The sequence below is a fragment of the Aquarana catesbeiana genome, linkage group LG09 (assembly GCF_042186555.1).
Source record: "Aquarana catesbeiana isolate 2022-GZ linkage group LG09, ASM4218655v1, whole genome shotgun sequence".
Lineage (NCBI taxonomy): Eukaryota > Metazoa > Chordata > Amphibia > Anura > Ranidae > Aquarana > Aquarana catesbeiana.
In genome coordinates, this window is record NC_133332.1 from 259,267,864 (window position 1) to 259,281,721 (window position 13,858).

At 46.8% G+C, this 13,858-nt stretch overlaps 1 protein-coding gene across 1 annotated transcript in view; it reads left to right on the forward strand.

Annotated features, from left to right (window-relative positions):
- The first annotated feature begins 3,462 nt into the window (after positions 1 to 3,462).
- The window catches only part of LOC141108561 (transketolase-like protein 2), a 52,734-nt gene continuing 42,338 nt past the window's right edge, over positions 3,463 to 13,858 (forward strand). Inside the window, exon 1 of the mRNA XM_073600276.1 lies at positions 3,463 to 3,757. Within this exon, the coding sequence (XP_073456377.1) occupies positions 3,651 to 3,757 (107 nt within the window). The 5' untranslated portion in view covers positions 3,463 to 3,650. The remainder of the gene's footprint in view (positions 3,758 to 13,858) is intronic.

Consider the following 13,858-nt stretch of genomic DNA (forward strand, 5'->3'; position numbering starts at 1 on the left):
GGCTCCGGCGCTGAGTGGCCGGAGCCGCGATGATGTCACTCCCCTGCATACGTGCGGCACCCCCCACTTCCAGCAAGAAGCTCTGAAGGTCCGGCACGGTATGCTGTTGTTCCGTTAGAATCAGGGACCCATCAGATTAGGTAACGGAAGTAACGTTCCATCACCTGCTCATGCGTTCCACCGCTACCAGGTTTGCTCATCTGACAGAACACCTGTACTCAGAAGGCAGCGGACATCTTACTACACCCAGCTATGTCTTCAATTTCATAGTAATTTTAGCAATAAAGTGAGCGTATATAAAGTATGTGTACATCTGTGATGCTGTTCGGATGTTACATTTTGAAAGAAGCTGGACGCTAGCAGTAGGAAGGTGGTGGAGGCCATGTTTGTACACCCCGCACTGCTCAGCGCTAAACCTTTAGGCTTTCAAAAAAAATGGGTTTTTTTCCAACAATATTTTATTGTAGGCAAGTATAGCATAGTACATTTTATTGACATACACAAAGTACATTCATCAATATAACAGCATTTTAAACAATCAGTCTGCTCTTCCAGATGAAACCAGTAGTAAACGTTTTTAGGGAAGGAACAACCGTAATCGAATTCAGTGTACGGGGTATTGTATGTATAGCCGGAGTCTCAGTTCTGTAAGGTGACGAATTTGGGATTAGGATAAAGGAGACTGGCTAATTACCGTATTTATCGGCATATAACATGCACTTTTTTCCCCTTAGAATCAGGGGAAGATCGTGGGTGCGTGTTATACGCCGAACCGCTGCCTTGGAGGGGAGGGAGGGAACGAGTGCCGCCAAAATAGACAGAGCCGAGTGTACTGTGTACTCGGCTCGGCTCCACTCGCAGTCACACCTAGTCCCGCCTCCTAGCATTTACGTCCCGCTATTGAACCGGTGTTGTGTCCATCATAGGAGCCGGGCCAAGGGGCGGGACATCCGGCTCTCTATATCTCGGCGGCAACATTTAAAAATGATCATGCTGCAATTTTGGGCAAGGCTGCAGATGGACACTGATAAGGCTGCATTGATGGGCATTGAAAATGTAAGTTTTTTTCCTTAAACCTCCCTCCTAAAAGTTTTTTCCTTAAACTTCCCTCCTAAACTTGGGGTGCGTGTTATACACCGGCGCTTGTTATACGCCGATAAATACGGTAAATGTTTGAACAGATGTCTGACCAAAAATGCATCTGTACCTTGTATATTATATATTACGAGTTCCATTTGGTACAGGCCGATAGTGATATGAAAAGCCACCAGGGGGTTTAGGGTTGTCTGGAGGGTATGAGGATTGTAGGCAAAGGTAAGGCTTTCAAAATTGAACATCCAAGCAGCATCACAGATATCAATACACTATATCTATTTATATACGCTCACTTTATTGGTAAAATTACAGTGGCATTCAAGACGTAGCTGGGTGTAATAAGATGTCCGCTGCCTTCTTCTGACTGCAGATGTTCTGTCGGATGAGCAAATCTGGTAGCGGTGGACACGCATGGACACCTGACAGAATGTCACTTCCGTTACCTAATCTGACGGGGTCGCCAATTCTGATGGAACAACGAACCTTCAGAGCGCATGCGCCGCTGCCGTCAGCGGCTGCATGCAGGGTGAATATCTCCTACACTATGCAAGTTTAGGAGATATTCATTTTACCTACAGGTAAGCCTTAAGCCCCGTACACACGATCCGAAAATCGTACAAAAAATTCCGCATTCGAATCGATCGTACGATAATCGAAACGTTAGTACAGAGCTTTCGAGAGTTGATCAGGACAGTTCATCCGATATTATTCTATCGGACATGCACAGAAATTTTTTTCGTGCGATGCCAGATCGTACGATTTTCGTTTAATCAATACACCTATCGTTCGAAAATGCTATACAAATGTATTACAACACATGACAACACTTCCGAATTTTGATGCTGTCGTACGGGAATTTTCGTGACTTTAGTAAACTCATCAGATTCGACGTGAGATTAGCACACATAAAAAAAAACGGACAATCATTCGTCCGATAATCGGATCGTGTGTACTGGGCATTATTATAGGCCTGAAGGCTGGATTCACACCTATGCATTTTTAGTGCTTTTTGCAGATTTGCATGGTTTCCTATGGAATACGTTCTGTAGTGTAAATCTGCAAAAAGCACTAAAAATGCCTAGGTGTGAATCCAGCCTCATTATAGGTTTACCTGTAGGTACAAATAACAAAGCGGGCTTTACAACTGCTTTAAAGTGGAGTTCCACCCAAAAATGGAACTTTCGATTTAAGTGCAGGTGACCCCCTGACATGCCACATTGAGGGGGGGCACTTCTTCCGGGAGCACCACGGCACCTAAAGCAATATCACCTCTCCCTCTCGGCAATCATCTGGGACACGTCACAGGTCCCAGATGATTGCCCGGCCAGTCACGGCTCACGCATGCGTAATGCGTGCCCGGCTGGGAAGCCACAGCCAGGCGCCCACAGTGACAATGCCGGCGCCGCAGAGGGGAGGGGGAGAGGAGCGTTGGCTTTCTTTGCCCGTATCGCTGGACCCTGGGACAGGTAAGTGTCCGATTAATAAAAGTCAGCAGCTGCAGTATTTGTAGCTTCTGACTTTTATATGGGTGGAATTCAGCTTTAAAGCGGAGTTTTGCTTAAAAAATAAAAATAAAAGTCAGCGGCTACAAATACTGCAGCTGCTGACTTTTAATAATCGGACACTTACCTGTCACAGGATCCAGAAATGCGGGCGAACGAAGCTCTGCTCGTCTCCCCTTCCTCTCTGTGGCGCCGTCATTGTCACTGTGGGTGCCCGGCTGTGGCTACACAGCCGGGCACGCAATGCTCGAGCCGTGCCGCACGCCCTGACTGGCCGGGCAATCATCTGGGACCTGTGATGTGTCCCAGCTGATTGCCGAGAGGGAGGGGGGAGAGGAGATCTCCATTCCGGTGCCGCGGTGCGCCGGGAGGAAGTGGGAGCTGGAAATCTCTAAAAAGAGGGTATCCGCTCCCCCCACCCCCCCCCCAAAAAATGACATGCCAAATGTGGCATGTCAGGGGGGTCACCTTCCCTTAAAGCGGCAGCTCCGTTTTTGGTTGGTACTCCGCTTTAACTTGCATTGAGAAGATTATTTTCCTTTCTTTTTTTTTACTACCGCTTTAATGTTACATGCTGGTTGCAGTAGTGCTTCTGCTCCCAACTACTTTGATTAGATTTCTGGTTAGTTTCCCAGGAGGGGAATCCCATCCTCTCCAGATATTATGTAGAGCTGTACACTTGCACAGGAATACAGCTGCAGTCTTGGTGAACAGGGAATGTCCAGGGAACAAAGGAGCTCTGTTCAGATCTCTGGGTAGCTGACAGTTCACATGCACAGCAATCAGAGGACAGATCTGCATGCTGCTGGCCTGTCACTCAGGCTGGATGTCACTATATCATGCAATGCATTATGATGGGGTGACACCAGCACAGTCCTCCCATCAATGAGGAGCCTTCTCTTCTCCTCCTCTCCTCTCCTCTGATCTCATTTCCTCCAGTCAGAGAAGAGGGCGGCTCCCCTATAAGACCGGCCCAGTGGACAGATCCTCAGGCAGTGTCCAGGTTAGAAAGCAGAAGAGCAACTTACATTCCTCTCCATCACCATCATCAGAATGGACACCTACCAGAAACCTGAGGACGAGCACCTGCAGGCCCTGAGGGATGTGGCCAACCGGCTCAGGATCCACTCCATCCGGGCTACCTGTGCCTCCAACTCTGGGTAATGTTCTGATCATCAATGGGCCCCACGTGGTCCCCATCCCTCCATCCATCCATCCCCCCCCCCCTGTACAGGCCGACCTACCACGTGCACATTTAAATCCCCTCTGCCTGCCTGGCCACGTGGGCGCTGCCCCCTGCATGCAACATCGTGACAGCCTATGGAGGCGCGATAAAAGATGAATGGACCTTGGTTTATAGCTATTGATCACCCTTTTTTTTTTTTTTTTTTTTTTTTTTTTAATCAATGAGTCAGGCCGGCATGGAAGGGGTTAATGGCAGCTCATTCCTAATGTCTCCCTGACATGTGCAGAGGCCTCAGGCAGGGTGATGGCTGCAGGAAGTGGGAGCTGGGCCTCCCTATGGCTGCAGTCCTGGAGGATCTCCTCTCTACTATACCACACTTTATTACAGGAGGTCACTGGTTTATTTATTTTATACATTGAAAAAGCTGCTTCTCTGCAGCAGATCAGCAAATAAATGGGGGAGGGGGCTGTATATGATTGGAGGAGATCACTAATTCTACTTTATGCATTGAAATTTTTGCATTTCTGCAGCAGATCAGAAAATAAATTGGGGGGGGGGGGGGGTTGCACATGATCAGAAGAGATCACTAATGTAGATCAATATAGTATAGGCATTGCCAACTAAATTTCTGTAACCGATCATCCTTGCTTGAAGCAAGTGTAGCCATGTTAGTGCACTTGCGACAAACTGAGTACTGTCAGTGATACTTTAATTTTTTTTTTTTTTTTTTTTTTTTTTTTTACTTTTATTTGCACTGTTATACAATTTTTCAGGACAAGCTTTCGGGGTATTGGGTACAGCTGGGACCTTGAATGGGACCTCTGAAAAAATGCTATGTTAGTGCAAATAAGAATAAGGGGGGGGGGGGGTGTATCACACAGTACTTGATTTTTGTTTCTGAAAGTGATCAGAAATTGTTCTACATTGGGGTCTCCAGACTACAACCCCCTGGGCCACATGGGGACCCCAACTACTATTTATCTGGCTCTCCATATTCTCTACTCTGATGTAGGGGGGCCTCTGATGGAAGGAAGGAAGGAAGGAAGGAGGGCTCTGGTGGGGGGGGATGTCCTGCATGGTGCATCTTTGGTGCGCTTTCAGAAAATGCACCAAAAACATGTGATCTAATAAATGTCTATGGGGAAACGCACCAACTGCAGCTACACCTGCACTACAACCAAGCTGCAGTGTGAAGCTGGCCTTATTTAATTTTTTTTTTTTTTTTTTTTTACACTGAAGATTGTTTTGTATGGCAGATTAGAAAATAAACGAGGTGAGGGGCCTGGTTGTACACGATTTGGGGTAAATTACTATCTAATTATCACAAATTCCATTTCTGCAGAAGATCACAAAGTAAATGAAGGAGTTCTACATGATTAGAAGAGGAGAATATATTTGCATTGTAAATTGCATTTCTGAAGCAGGTCAGAGAATTAATGGGTGTTGCCTGCGGTAAACCAAATTTTTGATTTGACTATTATTGGGGCCCCTTTCACACGGGTTGTCTGATCGGGGTCCACCGGTCAGTTTTTCAGGCGGACCCTCCAGTCGCCTCTACGGAGCAGCGTACGCTGACACCTGCTGCCATCCAATCCTGTCTGCCAAAAAACAAACGGGATGGTGGTCCTGTTCCCTATCCATCTGGATTGGATGGAAACGAACAGGCGGTCCACTTCCATCCGATCACCCCATAGAGGATGAATGAGTGACTTGTATAGCGCTACTTATGCGAACTGAATCGCCTCAGGGCGCTTTTTGCCGCCGGTGTCCATCTGTGGTATAGCGCGGTCCTTTGCCACATGAGGTCCTGACACGCGTACAAACACATACAACATACACATATTTGGCCAAATCTTTTCGACAGGATCTAATTAACCTACCAGCATGTCTTTGGAATAGAGGAGAGGGGGACTGTCCACGTAGTGGAGCGGACATGGACCTGGAATCCGCCCGCTCAGCGGGTAATCCGCGGAGAGATCCTGCCTCTCCTCTCTACACTCCACCGAGCAAGCGGATTCTGCTTGACAGATGCTCCCCTGTGATTTTGGGGGGGGGGGGGGGCTGTCGGAGAGTATATACTCTACCAACAAAAAAAAGTTGGTCAGCAGTCTGATGGATCTGAATTTCTTTTTTGGCATCGTTGATCACTTGCAGTCAGAATTTACTGTTGCAGCTGCTTGTTTCATTTAATTATGATGTAGAAGTTGGCTGCTAAATGCATAGCTGTAAGATATCCAATGTGTTATGCTGAGACAGCATGGGTCGCCTTACATGCAGCAAAGTGTGGAGGTATGTATATGTGCAACATTATGTCCCCCCCCCAAAAAAAAATAAAAAAAATATTGTATGTAATAAAACCTTGTGTAGGGCAGGAAAAGATGTTGAGTAATCTGTTCATTTTTGCAGGAATATATTCACTTCAGGTGGAGCCTTTGCTAATCCTCTCCTCCCCTGCAAGTCCATCATCCTAATCTTTGTGTGATCCAAATTTAATAGGCTGCTGACAGCTGATCCCGTGGTCAGAAGGATGTACACAATTGCACAGGAGGACGCATTGCCCTTGAAAGACTGCCTATTGTCTGCAGGGCCTTTGTGGCAGGATATCTGGGTCTGTGACCTTTTTTTTAAAGTACAAAACTAAATGAACAGCTCTACAGATTAGACTTTGGATTCAGAATGTTTGCAGTAGAATTTTTAACAGAGGTCAGCATGCAGAGGACAAGATGGACACGTGTGTTTAGGCCAACATCCTAAAAACTGGAGGTGACAACCAAGCAAGATCAAACCCATATTTTTCCTGTGAAGGCTTTGTAGGTTTTGTGTTCTTGCAGTTTATTGGTTACTAGTGACACTCCTGCTTTTATAGTTTGGCCTGGGCGCATTATAAGCTCCCACCAGGTAACTTGGGGCTAGAGCTGCACGATTAATCGGGGAGAATCCTTATCGCGATTCTCCGCCCGCCACGATCGCAACTCTGGGTTTGGGCGATTCTGACCCATCAAGCAATTTATTTATAATGTGCTCACAGTAAAAGCGCACACCGTTCAGTGGTGTCCCTGGGATGTTTCTCTTTTCTGTTGTTGGGGAGGGGAAGCCGTCGGAGCCAGCGTGAAACGTCTGACATCAGCAAAGAAGAATGTGATTGGTCGGTAAGTATATAGCAGAGTGACAGCCCCGCCATCCCGGTGTTGGTAGGTAGGGGTGGTTGCCTCTTCCTGTGTGCGTGTGATGTCAGCGGGAAACATGGCAGAGAGCAGGAGCGGGCCGTACAGCCCCCCCCCCCAAGACCGGATCCCCAGATGGGGGGGTCTCTCTGCTCGGGGTGCTGTGCCAGGTGTGTCCCTCTGGGGCTGCAACACACTGGGTGGTGACAGAGAACTGCAAGATCCAGCAGCAGGTGAGGTGACACCTGACAGAGGGGGGGACACATGACAGAGGAAGGCTCGGTTCACACATGGGCGGCACGACTTGCAGGTCGCCTCAGCGAGGCGACCTGCAAACGACTGCCGGGGCGACTTGCGAGACGACTTCTGCATAGAAGTCTATGCAAGTCGCCCCAAGTCGCCCCCAAAGTAATACAGGAACCTTTTTCTAAGTCGGAGCGACTTGCGTCGCTCCGATTAGAACGGTTCCATAGCACAGAACGGGAGGCGACTTGTCAGGCGACTAGGTCGCCTGACAAGTCGCCCCAGTGTGAACCGAGCCGAAGTGACAGGGAGGGGGGACACCTATCATAGAGGGGGGGGGGGGTTCTTGCGATTAGGGGGAGGGGGAACACTAGAGCGGGTGGAAAAAAGGGGGACACCTGAGATAAGTAGGGGGATACTTGAGGGAAAGGGGGGGGGGGTGTCATTTGAAAGAAGAGGGGAACACCTGAGAGGAGAGGCTCTCAATCAATCACTCTCTATGAATCGCTCTCTCTCCTTAAAAAAAAAAAAAATTACGTTGTGAGAATCGTGATCTTTTTATTCCAAGTAAAAAAATCGTGATTCTCATTTTGCCCAGCATTGTGCTGCTCTACTTGAGGCACATTCACACCTCCAGGCGTGTTATAATGTTCGTGTTTTACCTGCAGTGTATTGTGGTGTTTGGAAGCCCTCAAAGGCTGGGGTCACATGTGCGACCGTTGTTTTAGTACGGTTCAGGTGTGAATTTTTATCTTGCCCAGACCCAAAATTGTACAGGACCCTTTTTAAAACTGCACCACGGTCACCCCGCACATGTGTGAACCGATTCACATGTAATGCTAATTGGATGTGGTTAAAAATGCATCCAATTTGCTTATGTGAACTAAGGTTAAAGACTAAAAAAAAAAAAAAAATTTAGCTCTATGCACAGCAGTGTGTGATACGCTGTAACACCTTGCAAAAAAAAAAAGAGAATGAATATGTATTTGTGCAGAAGCCTGGAGAGCATTGTGCCTGTGATCAGGGGTGCAATGTCAGACTCCTGCAGACAAGTCCTGCAGATTTCAGCCCGTACCTCCACGGCCGTCCGCTTGAAAGCTGCAGGGCTTGACTGAAGGGTGCTTCATTCAGGGCTACAAGCCATCTGCCACAGTGTATGACAGTACTTGTGGTTCATTCATTCACAGGAATGACGTGGCTGTGTAAGTGTGGCCATGCTTTTGTCAAAGTGACAGGGTGGGTCATTGGGGTAGGGGAGAGGGCAAGCTGGAATGTGTTGCTTGTTCCACCTTAAAATTCAGGTGTAACATGTTCCAAGGAGTTACACTACTATGTAACTAAGGGCAGTAAAATTGCAGGACAAACTGAGGTTTTTACAGCCCCCTCAGTCTCGCTTGTTAATGCTTATAGAGCCCCCAGATAGCTGTGCGACTCCAGTAGGTGCTTCTGTACTTTGGTGCAATGAGCTTCAAATGACCCTTGGACTAGGTTCATACTCCTGCAATGCAGGAAACTCAGCGAATCCTGTTTCCCGCATTGCAATCGCACGGCGTCCAGGCGATCTATGGCTGCGTCAATGTGATCTCAACTACACCCTGAAATGGATTGCAAAAATGCAGTGTGATTGCCAGAATCGCATGGGTGTTCACACCCATGTGGTTCAGGTGCAGGGGTGGGGGGGATTCCTGCACCATTTTGAAGCGATGTCAGCCATACAAACTGGTGTGTCTAAAATTGCACTGCAGGCATCGCATGTGATGTGCACAGAAATGTGGTGCGCATTACATGAGATGTCTGCAAATGCACCAATGTAAACCTGGACTTAAGAGGCGCCATTGAATACAATGGAAATCATGGTGTCCAGCTTTTAAGTGCTTCTTGTAAAGCTTCAAATTGCACTTCAATTTGCTTCAGGTGAGTCAAATTCAAATGTGTAATATGGCCATATCGGTGTGTACACTATGTGAAGGATGCACAGGTGTTGCCTGCATGAGGATGCATGGATTCTCATCCATGCCGATGGGGAAGCAGCAGCTGCACAGTCATGGCTGCTGCTAATATGACTTCTGGGCGGTTCATCTCTCAAACTCTGTGGGGATTCAGTAAAAACTTTTATGGGGGGGGGGGTCAGTAATCAAGGCCTCATGCATGCAAATGCCCTTTAACATATCGTGCAGAACGAGAATAAGATTCCTTTCACACTGGGGTGGTTTTCAGGTGCTTTAGCGCTGGAAATGGTCTCTGCCAAGCGCCTAAAAACTGCCTCATATGTATTCCAGTGTGACTTTTCACACTGGGGCGGTGCACTTGCAGGGTGTTCCTGCAAGCACTGTCTTTGGGGCGGGTTGGGAGCGCTGTATTTAGTGCTACCAAAACGCCCTGCCCGTTGGAATGAATGGGCAGCGCATTGAAAGTGCCGCAAAAGTTTTAACCACTTGCCGACTGGGCCATAGCCGAAAATCGGCTACAGCGCGGTCGGCTTATTCTGGGAGGGCGTCCATGGACGTCCTCCCACAATCTTGCTCTTATGCACACCCGGGAATATCTGTGACCGCCGGGTCCTAAGGACCCAGCACATCACGGTAAATGGCTGCTGATAGCGGCCGTTTACCACGTGATTGCTCCGTCAATGACTGAGCGATCACAAGTAAACAAACCGGCGTTGCATCCGGTTCCTCCCTCCCCTCTGTACAAATCGGTATAGTGAGAGATCGAGTGCTGTAGCGCTGTGGGCTTAATGTGTAGTGACCACAGTGCTGATATGTGCCCACTCCAGCACTCATCCAGCCATCCCTAATCAGCCGTACTCAGCAGTATCCATCCATCCCAGTTGTGCTCAGCCATGCTCAGTCGTCCCATCCACGGCTCATCCATGCCACTACAGTGCCTCACAAAAGTGTAATATCTAATCAAATTAGATTTGACACTTATGCCCCTAGAACACCTGATGGTGCTCCCTGCATGTTGGGCCAGGCTGTGGAAAAGTCTCCCACATGTGGTGTCGCCATACTCTGGAGTAGGAGAATCAATTTTGGGGTGTAATTTTTGGTATGTACATGCTGTGTGTTAAAAATATTGTATAAATGGACAAATTTGTGTTAAAAAAAAAAGCGTTTTCATTTTCTTTACACATTTTCCAAAAACTTGTAGAAAAAAAATGACATGTTCAAAAGACTCATTATGCCTCATAGATTATACATTGTTTTCTTTCCAAAATGGGGTCGTTTTTGGGGCGTTTCCATTGTCTTGGTTCTCCAGGGACTTCAAAAGTGTAAGCGGTAGTCAAGAAATTAGATGTGTAATTTATGCTCCTAGAACGCCTGATGGTGCTCCCTGTGTGTTGGGCCTCTGTATGTGGCCAGGCTGTGTAAGTCTCACACATGTGGTATCACCATACTCAGGAGTAGAATGTATTTTGGGGTGTAATTTGTGCTATGCATATGCTGTGTGTGAGGAATAACCAGCTATATAACAATCTTGTGGAGGGGAGGGGGGGGGGGAAGAGAAATCCTTGATTTTGCAAAGAATTGTGGGCAAAAAAAACTACAACTTCAAAAAACGCACCATGCATCTTACTAAATACCTTGGAATGTCTACTTTCCAAAAAGGGGTAATTTGGGGGGTATTTGTACTTTTCTGGCTTGTTAGTGCCGGTTCACACAGGGGCGGCACGACTTGCAGGTCGCCTCACCGAGGTGACCTGCACACGACTTCAGCGGCGACTTGCAAAATGACTTCTGTGTAGAAGTCAATGCAAGTCGCCTGAAGTCGCCCCAAAAATACTACAGGAACCTTTTTCTAAGTACAGAACGGGACGCGGCTTGTCAGGCGGCCAAGTCGCCCCTGTGTGAACCGGCCCTTAGGCTGGATTCACACCTATGCATTTTTAGAGCTTTTTGCTTTTTGCAGATTTGCACGACAGTCCATTTAACATGGTTTCTTATGGAACACGTTCTGTAGTACAAATCTGCAAAAAGCACTAAAAATGCATAGGTGTGAATCCAGCCTTAGGCTCGCTTCACACAGGGGCAACACGACTCTGGCCGCGACTTTGCGAGGCGACCTGGACAGGACCTGAGGGCGACACCACAGTGCGACTTGGGGCGACTTACAAGGTGACTTCAAGTCGCCTCCAGGACAGGTGACTTTCCAGTGGCCAATCAAACAACAATCAGCTCTGGGGGAGGGAGGTGTTTGCTTGAGAAAACCATCTTCTCTTCCTGTGAAGTCGCTTCACTATAGACCACGATGCAACTTGTAGACGACTTCCGTTGAAATCTATGGGTACAAGTCGCCTTGAAGTAGTACAGGGACCTTTTCTGAAGTCGGAGCGACTTCAGTAGCGTACATTAAGAGGGCTCTTATTCACTTGCATGGAATTTCTGATGTCAAGTGACTTGGGGCGACTTGAGGTCGGATCCCAAGCCGCGGTAGTGTGAACCGGCACTTGGGGGTCTCAAGAAATGATAGGCCATCAGTATATCAGGTGTGATCAATTTTCAGTGATTGGCACCAGAGCTTTTGGACTCTAATGCTGGCCATACACTATACAGAAAATCGGCCGAACCCATTTTTGAAAAACGAACGTTCGACCGTGACCGCAAACGATCATGCCATCATATAATGACCGATATATTGTTCAGTGGACATGAATAAATAATTTTTTGTTCGTTTTTTTTACATATACCTAGTGCAGACAGTTCGGACGGGAAACACATTAACCTTGCAATTTATCGTACGTTCGGCAGAAATTTTCCAAACTTCCCGCTCGTTTTTTTCCCACAAAAACGTCACAAACGATTATCGATTTGTGCCCATTAACTTGCCGAAAAACAAACGAAGTGTCTATACGAACGATTTTTCGGCCGATTTTTCGTATAGTGTATGGCCAGCATAACTTTCACAAAGACAAAATAATTTACACCAATTTGGGTTATTTTTACCAAAGATATGTAGAATAAATTTTGCCCAAAATTTATCAAGGAAAAATTACTAATTTGCAAAAATTTTTTAACAGAAACAAATTGCTTTTTTGAGCTAAAAAAAAAAAAAAAAACAGTGGTGATTAAATACCACCAAAAGAAAGCTCTATTTATGTGGGAAAAATTTCATATGGGTACAGTGTTGCGTGACTGAGTAATTGTCATTCACAATGTGAGCACTGAAAGTTGGTCTGTTAGGAAGGGGGTTTAAGTGCCCAGTGGTTAATCCTTTTTGGGGTTAAAAGCTCCCCGCTATCAGCCGACAAGTGCCGCTTAAACAGCACTAAATCGCTGCTAAAACGAACGGCACTTTAGCGCTCATGGCTGGTGCTTTCAGTGTGAAAGCAGTGTAAGTTTCCACTTGAAAATGCGTGTAAATATGCACAAATGCGTACAAAGTCTGCAAGAGGCCTAAAGTGGTGCAGCCTGAGGTAAATTGAAGTACAAGTTCCAGACAGGTATACATTTTTGGTGCTCCCCCCCCACCCCCCGCCTCTATAATACAGCTACTGTGTCCCAATAGACATGACTGAGAAAGCATGGAACACCTGTGTGTAAATTCTTCCCTCACACAGGGTATGCATTAATACACCCACCTCGTGTTGAATGAGGTCTGAAGGCCTTCGATTCAACGTGTTCTGTTGCTTGTTGGGCCATAAGAGTACCAACTTTCCTGTCGCACACTTCATGCAGAAGGCTTGTTTATAACATACCTGGCGAATTGCTGGTGGTTCAGTCGCGTTTTTTTACCGACCCAGGACACAAGTGAAGGACTCGGCATCCGACCTTTCCACTGTCCTAAATATTTCATTGTATGGAACTGGTGCCTGTAACTTCCAGTCAGATTTTGAGTGTTCGGCCTTGTCCACATATTCCTGCACAACGTGTGTGTTGGAACACAATTAAACACTAGTGTTCTCAAAGGCAATGTTATAGATGGAGCCTGCTGAACTGCTTTTTTTGAAAATTGATCAGGTTCATTTGTTTTGTGCTCATGCATTGCGAGGCCCTTGGTAAGCATTTTTAGCCCCTGGTAATAAGCCCAAATAGTGTGACGCTTTTAACCACTTGCCGACCGGCTCACGCCGATGTACGTCGGCAGAAGGGCACGTACTGGCATATTAACGTACCTGTACGTTCCCCTTTAAGAAGCGGCTTGTCAGCGGCGCGCGCCCACCAGGAGCTCCATGAGTGTAATCGCAGGTCCCGTGGACTCCATGTCTGCGGGGACGCCCACGATCTTTCTCAGAGGAAGAACAGGAGAAATGCTGATGTAAACGAGCATTTCCCATTTCTGCTTAATGACACTAATTACAGCTCCCTGTTATCAGGAGCGTTGATAAGTGATGTCACACATAGCCCATTCCCCCCAGTTAGAATCACTCCCTAGGACACACTTAACCCCTACACGCCCCCTAGTGTTTAACCCCTTCACTGCCATTTAGACAGTAATCAATGCATTTTTGATCGCTATATAAATGAATCGTCCCAAAACAGTGCCGAATGTCCGCTCTGTCCACCATAATGTCGCAGTCACGATAAAATTCACTGATCGCCGCCATAAAAAAAAAAAGTTAATAAAAATGCCAAACTATCCCCTATTTTGTAGACACTAACTTTTGCGCAAACCAATCGCACTCTTATTGCGACTTATTATTTTTATTTTTTTCCAAAAATATGTAAAAT